At 35.6% G+C, this 14,066-nt stretch overlaps 1 protein-coding gene and 1 pseudogene across 2 annotated transcripts; both read right to left on the bottom strand.

Annotated features, from left to right (window-relative positions):
• Positions 1 to 6,486: 6,486 nt before the first annotated feature.
• On the bottom strand, positions 6,487 to 10,036 carry PPDPFL (pancreatic progenitor cell differentiation and proliferation factor like). Of its 2 annotated transcripts, XM_008706665.2 has the most exons (4): positions 9,978 to 10,036; positions 8,340 to 8,411; positions 8,139 to 8,238; positions 6,487 to 6,723 (listed from the first exon to the last, which is right to left on the bottom strand). In XM_008706665.2, the coding sequence occupies exons 1-4, from the start codon at positions 10,030 to 10,032 to the stop codon at positions 6,711 to 6,713; spliced, it is 240 nt and encodes a 79-aa protein (XP_008704887.2). In that variant the 5' UTR covers positions 10,033 to 10,036; the 3' UTR covers positions 6,487 to 6,710. The 2 variants fall into 2 exon arrangements, with proteins under 2 accessions (XP_008704887.2, XP_008704885.2); XM_008706663.2 differs by lacking the exon at positions 6,487 to 6,723 and having other exon boundaries at positions 7,637 to 8,238.
• Positions 8,724 to 8,907, bottom strand: LOC103677399 (annotated as a pseudogene).
• Positions 10,037 to 14,066: the final 4,030 nt, after the last annotated feature.

Genomic DNA, 14,066 nt, shown 5'->3' with positions numbered 1-14,066 from the left:
GAGTTTGGAGAGAGGGACAGTTGCAGTTTTTGCCAGTCTAATAAAGCATTCTACACACCAGACACAATTTACCAGGAGCTTTTATTAAAGAATGAGATTCCTAGGCCTCAGCTCAGGACCATTGATCTAGGATTGCTGGAGATGGAGCCTTGATATCTGCACTTCATCAAACTCCACACGTGGTTCTTAGGCACACTGAGATTTGAGAAGTGCAGGGCTGCAGCTTTGCTAAAACAAGCATTTTCCTCTCTAGGCAACAATTAAGGCTCTTACAGAGTTGTTACACTGTTGTAATATACCTCCAAGCATTCTCCATGTGCCTGTCATTTCAATTAGCATTAGAAAATTTACCTTTCTGTTTGAAGAAACACAAATTGCTTCACCCAAGCACTGTAAATAATGAATTACAATAATTAGCTGGAGAGAGATTTGACTTAAAATTTAACATTTTCTTAGAATTTTGAAAGCACAGGGAGTGTGGAATAATGTTAAAAGGTGGCTTTCAAAAGGGAAATATTTGTTCATTGAATTGGAATTAATTGGTCAGTTACAGACTGGTTACAATTTTTAAGATACGTGTAAGAAAAATTAATTCACCTCCACATTTCCCCAAATTTCTATTCCAGTCCTACCCTGCCACTTTAAATGAAGCCTGTTTTGCTTTCAGCTTGGGATCCTGCTTCTGGAGTCCAGAATGCTGGGCAGATTGAGCTCCTAAATTTGCCATCAAGCGACCTCAAATGCGCTCCTACCTCAGGGACAGCAAAGAATGTCAGCCAGAGATAAGGAAGCTAGAAGGATGCTTTCTGCACAATAGAAAGAATAATGTGGTGTCCTTCAGGAATATTAAGCAGTATCAGCAGTAACAGAAAATAAATGGATATGTGAAATCTATCTAGGATGACTAAGAAAAAGCAACATGATCAGTTTATTTTATGAGCTTTTCTGTCTTCTCTCTTCATGGTAAAATTCAGCTTGAAATTTGAAGATGGATAGCTCTGTAAATGTGTTTTTTAAGATTGCATAAATATTTTCAAAGGTGGTTTATTTGAAAATAAAATGTTGGTCACTCTTCCTTGCAAAGGAATTTCAAAATCCTAACCTTTGTAGTCAGTTGACATATAAATCATAGTTCCATTTACTGTTCAATCATTTATTTGAAAACCTCTGCCAGGCATGTAAAAAGGATAAAATATTTATGAAGCTTATATTCTAGTTGGCTGTTAATCAAATAATTACTATAATGCAAATGATTTAACATATTTTGGGTTTACAACCTGGACCCAAATAAATTTCAATCTTTCTAATTAAAAAAGATGAAGCAAAACTTTTATATCTGACCTATTTAGATAAAACTATAACTAAAAAATACAAATCATTTTTCCTGAATAGCTGAAATACATATTTGGTTATAATGAATTTAATTAAAATGTAATAAAAAGTTGAATGAAAGTTGTTAGAAGCACAGTATTAGAATCACATACTTTTCTCCCCTTCCACCTTTTGGAAACCAGGTAATTATACTGTAGCAGGAGAACATTTTTCAGACACCCACACTGAAACAGATTTTTTCTAAGCTATTGAGGAAGGAGAGTAACTATGTAACATTCTCTTTCACTAGTGTTTTTTGTTTGTTTGTTTTGTTTTTATAAAATAGTTATAAGATTTTTTTAAATGAAACTCAAAAAGAATCTTTAAAATAATACCAATCTGTTTATCCCATTTAGTATGAGAGGTGGGGCAAAAATTGATGAGGTTGTGGAATATACGTGAGGTTCAGTGGGGTGGAGTCTGGAGCCGATGACCAAGAAAGAATTCTTTAGGCGTCTTTGGTGCAAAATTGGTGGTTTATTAAAGCACGGGGACAGGACCCATGGGCAGAAAGAACTGCTACCCCGGGGTTGTGAGAGGTGGCTGATTATATACCATGGGGTTGGGGGAGGTGAGGAAAAAGGGAGGCTGAGAAAGCACTTTCATATGTTAAAGAAGATTCACAGGATACGGTAGGCCTTCTGGTTGTCAAGCTAGGGTTGTTTTTCCCTCTAGCAAGGCATTAACATTAAGATGCTTGGGAACTTCCTGGAGTCTGCAGATTATAAGGACATTTAATTGTATCTACATTCCCTTCCGGAAGCTAGGTTATTGGTAGAAATGCTTCGTTCTTGTAAACTGCTAAGACATTTGTAAACTGGGGGAGAATTATGGGTCTTGCAGGACTGTGATCTCTGTCAGTTAACCATTTGCTTTTTCCTTTCCTTAGTTTTAGGGCAGCCAGGAGTGACGAGGAATGCTGCATACAGCCGGGGTGGGGGTGGGGGTTGCAGGGTGTCAGTTTCTGCTTTGTCCTCAGCCTGCCTTCTGTTCCCTCATCAAAATGACGGGATAAAACTTAACTTGTAGTTTAGAAAATTATTTCAGGGACTGGAAACACTCATGAGGCTGTGCCTCACAGGATTCAAGACATTCAGAAGAGCTGTGGGAGATATCTGGTGACTTTACATGAATGTTGCTATGCAGTGGGATTTTGGACAATTTATAGGTCACCCTGAGAGACTTTAAGAAAAAAGTACATAACCCCAAACCTGACCAGACCATTTCTCATCCCAGTTTTAGGTGGAAAGATACACAGTAGAGAATTTGACTCCTATAAAGAAAATACCAAATTTTTCTAAAGCAGTTATTTCTAGAAAATTCCAAATTCTTCTAAAGCAGCTGGCTCTTGAAAATAGTGTAACAGGAAACTAGATATACTATGTAGAGCGTGGTATATTGCACTGCCTATTTTTTCTGCCTAGAGTGTTTTTCACAAAACTGGCTGCTTCCCCTCTTTTAGGATTCAGTCCATGCCCACTTCTCAGTGAGGCTTTCCTAACCATACCAATTAAAGAAGCCCTCCCTCAACCTTTGTCCTACCTCGGTCACTCTCCAACAAAAGTACATCATTTCCTTTACAGTGCTTGCCACTGTTGGAAAAGGTTGTCTTTATTGATTTAGTGTTTACTCTTCTTTGCCAAAACATAACACTTCTTGAGAGAGGGGCCAGCTCTCCTTAAAGAACCATTGTCATTCTTTTGACAAATATTTGATATGTCAGAAGTTGGGTATAAAATGTTGAGTAGAGAAGACATGATCCTTGCCCTCCTGCAGTTTATGATGCAGTGGGGAAAGTGTATTATAGTGCCGCAGAGAAAACAAACACCTAGATAAACAAATATAAAATTATAACTGTGATCAGAGTTAGAAAGGAGAGAAAATGGGCTATGAGAGCCTACAATGAAAAATCCAATTTATTAAGTAGATCAGAGAAATTTTCTCTGAGGAAGAGACTTGAGCCAAGATTTAAAAGAGGAATAGGCATTAATTTAGTGAAGAAAGTCCAAGCTGAGGGAATAACCTGTGGAAAGCCTATGTGGCAGGAGAGAAGCTGATGTATGTGAAAAACTGAAGGAGAGCTGGCATAGCTGGAACACAGGACGCTTTGGAGAGGGAGGTACAGAATAGATTATGGAGATATGCATGGGCCAGAATACATGGGGATTTGGGTGAGTTGTGACTTTAACCTGAGTGTAATGGAATTATTGAATATTGTGGGTGTGCTAGTGTGTTGGGGTGTGTGTGTGTTCACAGGGGAGTATAATCAGATCTGTGTTTTGTTAAGATACTTATGTTAAGATCTGTAGAGGACGTTCAATTGGAGAGATCTAAAAAAGGGTGCAAGTAGACCATTTAGGATATCATGGCCATTCTCTTCAGGAGAAATGATAAAAGTCTGGGTTCAGGTAGTGCTGGTGGGAAAGCAAATAAGTAGATAGATCCAAAAATATAAAATATCAAATCAAAAGGATTTGGTGTTGGCTTGAATATAAAGGCAGATATCATGGATAATGAACTTGTTTGAGCTGATGAATGTGTTACCGTTTTCTGAGAAAGGAGAAGCAACAAGGAGATATTGTGAGCTATTCGATCATGAGCTGGGTTTTGGCATGTTCATTTGGAGGATGTCATTGGGAGGATGGATAAATTATAACTCCACGTTTTTTGAATTTCTATGAGCGAGAAATTTAGCTACTCCATTTGACTTAAATCATTATTTTTCATCATCACTTTTTAATGGGCAAATGGAATTCCTGATTTTTATTTCCTACAACCTAAACTTCTGCATAATGTATAAAGCACCAAGTAGGCCTAAAATCCAGCTAGAGGAGTTTAACACTAGTAAGAATTGATGAATTGGCTGTTGGTGGTTTTACCTGTAAAAAATGTGGGTTCAATAACTTGGAACCTATCAAAATCATATCTCCAAAAATTAGTGGAAACTTAACATATAATTTCACAGAACCTGAGCAGAAATAGTCAAAACTTAGTTGCATTTCATATAGACATCCCAGCCAAGTCAAATAATATTTCATAATAGCAAATTAGAGTGATTATAGCATATCTCAAGTCAAATGGAGTTATGACACCCCTGTAATATATTTAGCCTCCACTATTTGCTATCAAGCCAATAGGCAACAAAGCCAGGCAGGGGATGTTTGAACTAAAATAACACAGTTATGCTGAGATATACGTGTGAGGTACTTTTTAAACACAGACCCAAAGTGTTGGAACTGTAGGAAAACTACATTAGAAGCAATTAACTAGAATTTAGCTAGAAGACATTTTGTTCTCTTTATTTATATCATCGTCATTCTGTACAAACTCTGGGATAGCACACAGGAATCCTTTCAATTTTTTAAAAAATTAACTTTAATGTTACTTTTCTGAACGGTTCCTTATATATATATTTTTAGGATATCTATCTATCTATCTATCTATCTATCATCTACCATCTATCTAATCATCCATCCATTCATTATCCATCATTTATTTTCGTGTGTGTGTGTATTAGCCACTCTAAAGTGCTTAATAACTATATATGCTCATTATAATATGTTTGACTAAAACTCTTATGTAAAATCCAACTACTTTAAACAATAACTTTCAGCAACAGTAACACTAGTCTAAACTACTATAAAAGCAGTAATTTAGACATGTTCAAAATATACAAATACATAGGCAAAAAGATATTATTTAATAAATGCTGTCTTTCTGAGTAAATATCAACTTGATAACCTATTTGGGGAAATTCATCAAATAACCCAAACAAGCAATCTGTTCACACATATACCAAGAGGCTAAGAAAAAGGAATTCATTGATAATCTTAAAGAAAAAAACAAAACCTCCCACAATTTACTGTATTTGTTTCATCATAATTTTCTCCCACTTTAGAAAAAAAGATTAAATCTTCCATCATTGTAATTTAATTTTATACTAAAGCCAAATGAGATATATAGTCCAAAAATTTAATCAATCTCTACAAATTTATAACAAAATATAAATGCAAGCAACCACCAGAAAAGCAGTAACATGTAAATAACGATGTGCTATTGGGCCAATATGATATATGAGTCCCTTCATTGACAGCAAAGTGATAGAAAAGCAAAATTGAAGGAATGCATGTCCCATTTGGAAAGAGTAGTAAATGATTGGTCAGTTGTGTCCATCGCTGTGAATGGTCAGTCCTGATTATCTCATGGTTACACAGTTGGGTAAGAAGACAGTCCTACTAACAACCATGTGTGCTCTGCTGGATGTTTAACACAGCAACAGTCACATAAGACTAGTGACATCAACCTGACTGAATTCACTGTCCCTAATTTCAAAAGCCTCACATCTTATGAAAAATATTTGCAAGAAGCATATAGAAACTTTTCAGCTGAAACTCATTTAGTATTATCTATCTCATATTGAGGAAAGAAGGGAATATTCTAGCCAATCTAGAGAATAGTCATGTTCACAAAATGTGTCCAATGCTTCTTTTTATAATAGCATCTATTATTTTCAAATTATACACAAAAACATCATATTAGAAAATTTGAAAAGATATGGGAAAAATATAAAGAAGAAAATGAAAACCACCCATTATTCTATCTCCAGAAATAGCCACTATTACCATTTTGGTATATTTCTTCTCAATCTATTATTATGAATATATACATATCTAACACAACTAAAATCACACCATATATAGATTATTCCATATTGTTAAATATTATTTAAAACCATGAATTTTAAAGTCTACACAATAACGAATTAATTCTGTATATAGGAATATATTTTAACAAGTAATAAATTTATGGGGATGTTTTTTCTTTTTAATGTTCATGATTAAAAATACAGTTTTTGCAACTGTTCTCTACATTTCTGAATTCATTAATGTTTAAACCATTCTTAGGCATCAGTGTTTCACTTTAAAGTATAATAAATCAATCATTCAACAGATATATACAGAGTCTAACAATTTTTTTCAAAATATAAACAAGAAACTTTTGAAAATTTTGAAAAATAATGTGGATTAAAAAAAAGGCTACTTCATACATATCACTACATTTGAAGTCTCTTATTACTTTAAAAAGGTGTATATATTTTCAAAGGCATACTTTTCCAGTATTCTCCATGTTGCGGATGCCACTTGCAGCAACAGTCTGTGTAATGAGGAAAATGCCTGATCTGCTGTATGAGTGGCTGCAGAGATCCTATCTTGTAAATGGGTTCTCCAGCAGGTTTGTCTTCTTATAATGAAGAAAAGTCATCTGGAATAGCTTAGTACTGAAAGGTGTGGTTCACAAATATAGCACCTTGGCAGGTAGAATCTTCCTGATTGTCAGAATCAACTATTAGTGCTGTATAAAATATTACAACAATGTTCATTGAATTGTTGAACACAGATCATTAGCTGAGAAATGCTTAGCTGTAAATTATCTTTATAGTCAAAGTAAAGTGGAAAAATAAGTGAAACAATTACCTAGATAATTCAAATTAATATACTTGATAAAATAAATGATACATGTTTTCAACAATTAACCTCACTTTGATTTTTAAAAGTATCAATATTTAATTGATTCTATTTCAAACATCACATGTAAAAAATTCATTAAAACCCTAATGTTTTAACATTAGGATCTATGAAATCCAGTATTATTTACTCTTTTTTATTCTATTTGGTAACTAGTCATTAGTTAACTGTCTAAAAAAACAAAATAAATATTTTAGAAACCATTAGAATAACAACTGTGCTATTCAGTGTGTTAGGGTTCAAAATATGTAGAAACATTTGTATGCAAAAGCACCAATTCAATCTTCTCTCTAGTAATTGGCACCATACAGAGGCCGATCAAAGCCACCAGTGGGACTAAAGTGGGTTGTTTAGGACAGGAGCCAAATAATTGTTTTCTGTTTGTTTTTCTTAAGGTGGTATCTGATAGTTTCCTCCATTGGAAATTACTATTTTCCCCTTTGTAATTCATAAATAGTTATGGGGAGACACTCTGAGAAGAACTCATTTCTCATACTTGACCCCATTTATTTTAGTACCCATAGATAATCCTTGCCTAGAATAATGATTACTGTAATATATATCAAATGGTAATTCTCCATTTCCATCATTCTTTCTACATTTATTAATTAGAACACTGCAATAAAGAGCTTTCCTTTCTCTTTCATTTCTTTATTCATTTATTTATTTATATCAATAATTAACAGGTTTTATTTTATTCAATGGGCAATTATCTGTTACAATTATTATTTTGTTGCTGAAATTGTCCCAGGTTTGGCCAGTTGGGTCCTATGTCGTTTTGACATATCTCCAACACTTTTTGAGCTTTTCTTTCTTTCACACTTTTTTTTTTTTTCCCCTTTTCCTTCCTTGTCCTGGAGCTGGCTATTTTCCAAGGAGCCACATTTCTTTTTATTAGAATGGATAATTTTGTTTCCTGAAAGTACTGGAAAAACAAATTAAGAACTTTGCCTCTGATTCCCCATCCATTCCCCCTAAACAATGATAAAAATTGGCACGTGACTTTCAATTTCTCTTTAGTGACAGAATTAGAAAGAGTACTCATGATTCGACTGACGGTTAACAAAATGGGGGAGCAAATGTCTTCTCCACATCAATCCCTCGAGTATGCTTAATATTAAAACCTTCTTCACCCTCAAGAAACAACTATTCTTTATCCCTAATAGTTAACATAGTAATTATTACCTATAATGTTTCATTCTGATTAAGGAAATACCTTTATCAGAAAAAACTAAAACGTACCCACTAGCAGACGGATCTTTTCTTCTTACATCTGAAAGCACAGGTTCAGAATGGAAAAAGGATTTAAACCACCAGCTGGATTCTTCCACTTTCGGTAACCCTATCAAATAGAAGTCATATTACCCCCTTCTCAAACACATTTGGAAGATTAGAAACAAAGAAAGTAATGAGGGTGATGCTGATAAGAAATAAACCAAATACCTTGTTGGAATTTGTCATCAGGTATAATGTTAACAGGATCAGCTAAAGAGCTAACTGAAGAAATACTAGCCTCTGTAGGAAACAAATGAGAATCAATAAACAAATAAGTAATAGGCAAACAATCACAGACATATCGTTTGTGCATAAACTTCCAAGTAGCAAACTTCCATGGTTTGGACTCATTTACTCCTGGATCCTGACTTCATGAATCAAAAAATGGATTAAATTGTCAATTAAAAAGTCTGGAAAAGGCATATTACATTTTTTTTAAGATAACTTTTAAAAGGTAAGTCATAATATGTGACTGTTCACTCCACAAAATTTTGATCATAGAGCTTATGATACACCTAGCTGGCAGTAGCGCTCAGGTTTTCCAAATAGTCATCATTTTTCTCTTGTCTGCATACTTCTCATTAGCTGCCTTCCGTTTTTGCTGCATTATTTCAAAGTCCTTCTGCTTTCTCTGAGAGGCAGTCAAGCTATCTTCTTTTCTTTTTCGCTTCCTAATTTCCTGGGATTTCTTCATGTTTTTCTGGCAGGCAAGTTCTTGCTGATTTCTGTGGGCCATGCTGGCCACCAGACCAGGCCTGGAAGAGAGCTACTTGGAAGAGCAATGGTCTCCTAGCACACTCTTACATTTTCTATTAATAAGGTATGTTTCTTTCTATGGTGGACAACTCTGTCTCTCTCCATAGATATAGATGGAGAATTTAAAATGTAAATGTCACCAAATTCAAAATCTTAGTACAAAATAAAGAATGAATATTAGTGTACTACATTAGAAATATTACATGTGTCTATATTTAAATATTCTACAAAAGTTACAAATTTAGAAATAATGGAATTATTTTTAAAGAATAAATATTTTATTTGTTTTAACATACTTGTATTTTAAACCTGTAAGTCTTTTAAACTATCAGAATATAAAAATAACTTCTATGGATATAATAACACTAAGTAAATGGAAATAGTTTAACAATTTTATAAAAAGAATAAATCAATAGATATTTCCAACTTTTATCTACAAACAAAACTTGAAATTAGAATTTTCTACATATGGGCATATTTTCAATAAATGATCACTTGTTTCTGAAATGATTGTTTCATTCTACGAAATTTCCAAATTTTCCTTAAGAAGCTACACCCTTGTATTCAGCTATGAATATTCACAGATGGATAGATAAATAAAAATAAAAGTGGTGAATAAAAGCTGACCTATTATCCAAGAGAAAATGGAAATTAAAGAATCCTTGAAGCAGCCATGCTACCCCTTCTTTTCTAAGAAATAAACTGTTTTCTTTATGTAAAATTATCAGCTTTTAATGTATTCTATTAAATGCAAGATACATGAAATTAAAACATTATTATGAAATATGACCTTATTTTCACTTATTTCTAAGTGTTAATGGTTTCATCAATATGATATAATATAACATAGAACAAAGAGAGAAGCCTTGACGATATTGATTCAGAGAGGTCTGATTCAATTTGTTCCTATTTTCTTCACTATCACAACCAATTGTCAAGTCTTGTCCCTTAAAGTTCTGACCAGGACAAGATATGCAGGTTACAATATCTCACAAACATCACCTCAAATCACATTGTCTAGGAATATACTCTGGTGATGATACAACTTACTTCGATAATACTGATTTTTGGCCAGCAGGCAACCAATGGAAGGTACTGATGCCATTGTTTTCCCTGTGAACAAACACCAGAGACACAGTGAACAGCAATCTGGAAACAGTGACAGGGAAGGAGAGGCTGTTCATCGCTCAGAGTTTCCTTTTCTTTTATATATATATATATATATATATGCAAAGCAACATAATTTACCATGTAATAAATATCGGATAGAAAGAATTAGAAAGCTTACACAAAATTGTAATCGAATACACTACAATAAACCAAAAAATGCAATCAATGTGTATATTTATTTGGAAAAGCAAGAAAAAAAAATACCCAACTATCCAACTACAAACAATGCCCACAACTTGTTCCATCTGAAATAAATCTAAAGGTCAGAGAAAAAGTGTTAACACAGCTGTGATATAGTGACTCACATTCGTTTTCTCCAATTTGTTCTTCTAAAATAAACGTGTTCTAAGTTTTCCTCAGAAAACACACTGAAAGAGTGGACGTGATCCAGGAGGGGCTGAGTTCTGCAGGCCAGGAGCACTCTGCAGTGAATGTGGCCGTGCTCTGGGACCCCTGGGCACACCTTATATTTAGAAGGCTGAAACCTGAGCTGTCGGTACAGCAGAGGGAGGTGAAGCTCTCCGCCTGTCTGCCCTTCAGCACATCAGAGTGCCAACCGGGCCTAAAGACAGCAGGGACAGAGTCTGTAAGGTCATAGCTTATGACTGTTGGTTTCTGCAGGGTGGGAGGTGATGCCCACGCATCCCCTCGGCCTTCTGTATGATCTCACACTGGGGAATGCACCGTGCTAGGTTCCGTGGGGCTTGCCCCGGAGTGTGTGTGTGTGGGGGGGGAATATGCGGGGGGCGGGGGGGGGGAGCGGTGTGTGTGTGTCACTGCAGCCAGCCTGCAGACCAGCTGAGGGAACTGGTCATACCCACAGACACGGTGATGCAAAGCAGAGCCACAGGAAGAGCTCACAGAGAAGAGCTGCGTGAATTGCTGATGTCCTATGGGAAAGAGCATGCACTACAGAAATTTACGGACGGTGAGTTAGAAATTCCAGTAAGATTAATAAAAGACAGATGGCAATCATGGGTAATGAGGGGAAATTAGTGACTTTATGACATTGTATTGATATTATTTATTGATTCAAAAGCTATATTTATATCCTATTTTTGTAAAGTCTCTTAATGTGAACTGTTTGGCCGTTTTATAGACTCAGTGTGTCATGGATCAAATTATGGCTCCCTTTTTCACAGGGGTGGGGGGATTCTCAGTCCTGTTTCAATTTATTTAGTAGCTATTGGTTTAAACCCACAAAATTACTTATGTGGCTAATTTCAAATATATTTGAAACACTGATTTTTGTATGCCATTGTGGTTCTTTCTAATTATATAGTCCTTTACCTTGCAAGTATTATTTACTTAGGTTCTTCTCTTTCTGTCCTGGTTAGTTTTGTTAGGGGTTTCCCTATTATACTAGATTTGTCAAAGAACTATTTGTTCTTCTTTTTGTTTCTTGATTTTATATTTCATTACTTTCTGTATTGTTTTTCCTTTTACTTACTTTAGGATTATTCTTATTGTAATTTATTTCAAAATATTTTGTTAACTGCCATTACGACATTTCTTGAATATTTGATTTAAAGATGCTTTTCTTTTTCCAAATATATACATTTTAAAAATATCTTTTAGTTTATTTCTTTAAAAAAAAATTTTTTTTTATATTATGTTAGTCACCATACAGTACATCCCTGGTTTTTGATGTAAAGTTCGATGATTCATTAGTTGCGTATAACACCCAGTGCACCATGCAAAACCTGCCCTCCTTACTACCCATCACCAATCTATCCCATTCCCCCACCCACTGCCCTCTGAAGCCCTCAGTTTGTTTCTCAGAGTCCATAGTAAGGCTCGATGATTCATTAGTTGTGTATAACACCCAGTGCACCATGCAATACGTGCCCTCCTTACTACCCATCCCCAGCTTATCCCATTCCCCCACCCTCCTCCCCTCTGAAGTCCTCAGTTTGTTTCTCATAGTCCATAGTCTCTCATGTTTCATTCCCCCTTCTGATTACCCCCCTTTCTTTATCCCTTTCTTCCCCTACTGATCATTCTAGTTCTTATGTTCCATAGATGAGAGAAATCATATGATAATTGTCTTTCTCTGCTTGACTTATTTCACTTAGCATTATCTCCTCCAGTGCCGTCCATGTTGTAGCAAATGTTGAGAACTCGTTCTTTCTGATAGCTGAGTAATATTCCATTGTATATATGGACCACAACTTCTTAATCCAGTCATCTGTTGAAGGGCATCTCGGTTCTTTCCACGATTTGGCTATTGTGGACAATGCTGCTATGAACATTGGGGTGCATATGGCCCTTCTCTTCACTACGTCTGTATCTTTGGGGTAAATACCCAGTAGTGCAATGGCTGGATCATAGGGTAGCTCAATTTTTAACTTTTGAAGGGACCTCCACTGTTTTCCAGAGTGGCTGTACCAACTTGCATTCCCACCAACAATGTAGGAGGGATCCCCTTTCTCCACATCCACTCCAGCAGTTGTTATTTCTTGCCTTTTCAATTTTTGCCATTCTAACTGGCGTAAGATGGTATATCAGTGTGGTTTTGATTTGAATTTCCCTGATGGCTAATGATTTTGAACATTTTTTCATGTGTCTGTTAGCCATTTGTATGTCATCATTGGAGAAGTGTCTGTTCATATATTCTGCCCATTTTATGATTTGTTTATTTGTTTCTCACGTATTAAGTTTGAGAAGTTCTTTTTAGATCTTGGATACAAGTCTTTTATCTGTTGCATTATTTGCAAATATCTTCTCCCATTCCGTGGGCTGCCTCTTAGTTTTTTTGACTGTTTCCTTGGCTGTGCAGAAGCGTTTTATCTTGATGAAGTCCCACAAGTTCATTTTATCTTTTGTTTCTCTTGCCTTTGGAGATGTGTCATGAAAAAGGTTGCTTTGGCCGATGTCGTAGAGGTTGCTGCCTATGTTCTCCTCTAGAATTTTGATGGATTCCTGTCCCACATCGAGGTCTTTCATCCATTTGGAGTTTATCTTTGTGTATTGTGTGAGAGAGTGGTCAAGTTTCATTCTTTTGCATGTAGCTGTCCAATTTTCCCAGCACCATTTTTTGAGGAGACTGTCTTTTTTCCACCGGATGTTTATCCCTACTTTACCAAAGATTAGTTGCCCAAAGAGCCGAGGGTCCATTTCTGGGTTCTCTATTCTGTTCCATTGGTCTATGTGTCTGTTTTTGTGCCAGTACCATGCTGTCTTTGTGATCACAGCTTTGTAGTACAGCTCAAAATCCAGCATTGTGATGCCCCCAGCTTTGTTTTTCCTTTTCAACAGTTCCTTGGCGATTCGGGGCCTTTTCTGGTTCCATACAAATTTAAGGACTATTTGTTCCAGTTCTTTGAAAAACGTTCTCGGTATTTTGATCGGGATAGCATTGAAAGTGTAGATTGCTCTGGGTAGCATGGACATTTTAACTATGTTAATTCTTCTGATCCATGAGCATGGAATATTTTTCCATCTTTTTGTGTCTTCTTCAATGTCTTTCAAGAGTGATTTGTAGTTTCTAGAATATAGATCCTTTACATCTCTGGTTAAGTTAATTCCAAGGTAATGTATGGTTTTTGGTGCTATTGTAAATGGGATGGATTCCCTAATTTCTCTTTCTTCAGTCTCATTATTCGTGTATAGAAATGCAACTGATTTCTGAGCATTGATTTTGTATCCCGCCACATTACTGAATTGCTCTCTAACTTCTAATAGTTTGGGAGTGGGTTCTTTTGGGTTTTCCATATAGAGTATCATGTCATCTGCGAAGAGAGACATTTTGACTTCTTCTTTGCCGATTTGGATACCGTTTATCTCTTTTTGTTGCCTGATTGCTATTTCAAGGACTTCTAGTATTATGTTGAATAATAGTGGCGAGAGTGGGCATCCTTGTCATGTTCCGATTCTTAAGGGAAAGGCTTCCAGCTTTTCCCGTTGAGAATGATATTCACTGTAGGCTTTTCATAGATGGTTTTTATGTGATTGAGGAATGTACCCTCT

The sequence above is a fragment of the Ursus maritimus genome, unplaced genomic scaffold, assembly GCF_017311325.1.
Source record: "Ursus maritimus isolate PB19 unplaced genomic scaffold, ASM1731132v1 scaffold_9, whole genome shotgun sequence".
Taxonomy (NCBI): domain Eukaryota; kingdom Metazoa; phylum Chordata; class Mammalia; order Carnivora; family Ursidae; genus Ursus; species Ursus maritimus.
The sequence above is the reverse complement of the archived record's forward strand: the minus strand, read 5'-3'. Positions and strand labels throughout refer to the sequence as shown.

What these genes read in the sequence shown, in the direction of transcription:
- PPDPFL (XM_008706663.2), bottom strand. Translation starts at nt 10,032, where the DNA reads ATGGCATCAGTACCTTCCATTGGTTGCCTGCTGGCCAAAAATCAGTAT. An exon ending in CAAAAATCAGTATTATCGAA is followed by an intron (nt 8,412 to 9,977) that starts GTAAGTTGTATC and finishes TGTTTCCTACAG; the next exon opens with AGGCTAGTATTTCTTCAGTT. An exon ending in TGATGACAAATTCCAACAAG is followed by an intron (nt 8,239 to 8,339) that starts GTATTTGGTTTA and finishes TCTATTTGATAG; the next exon opens with GGTTACCGAAAGTGGAAGAA.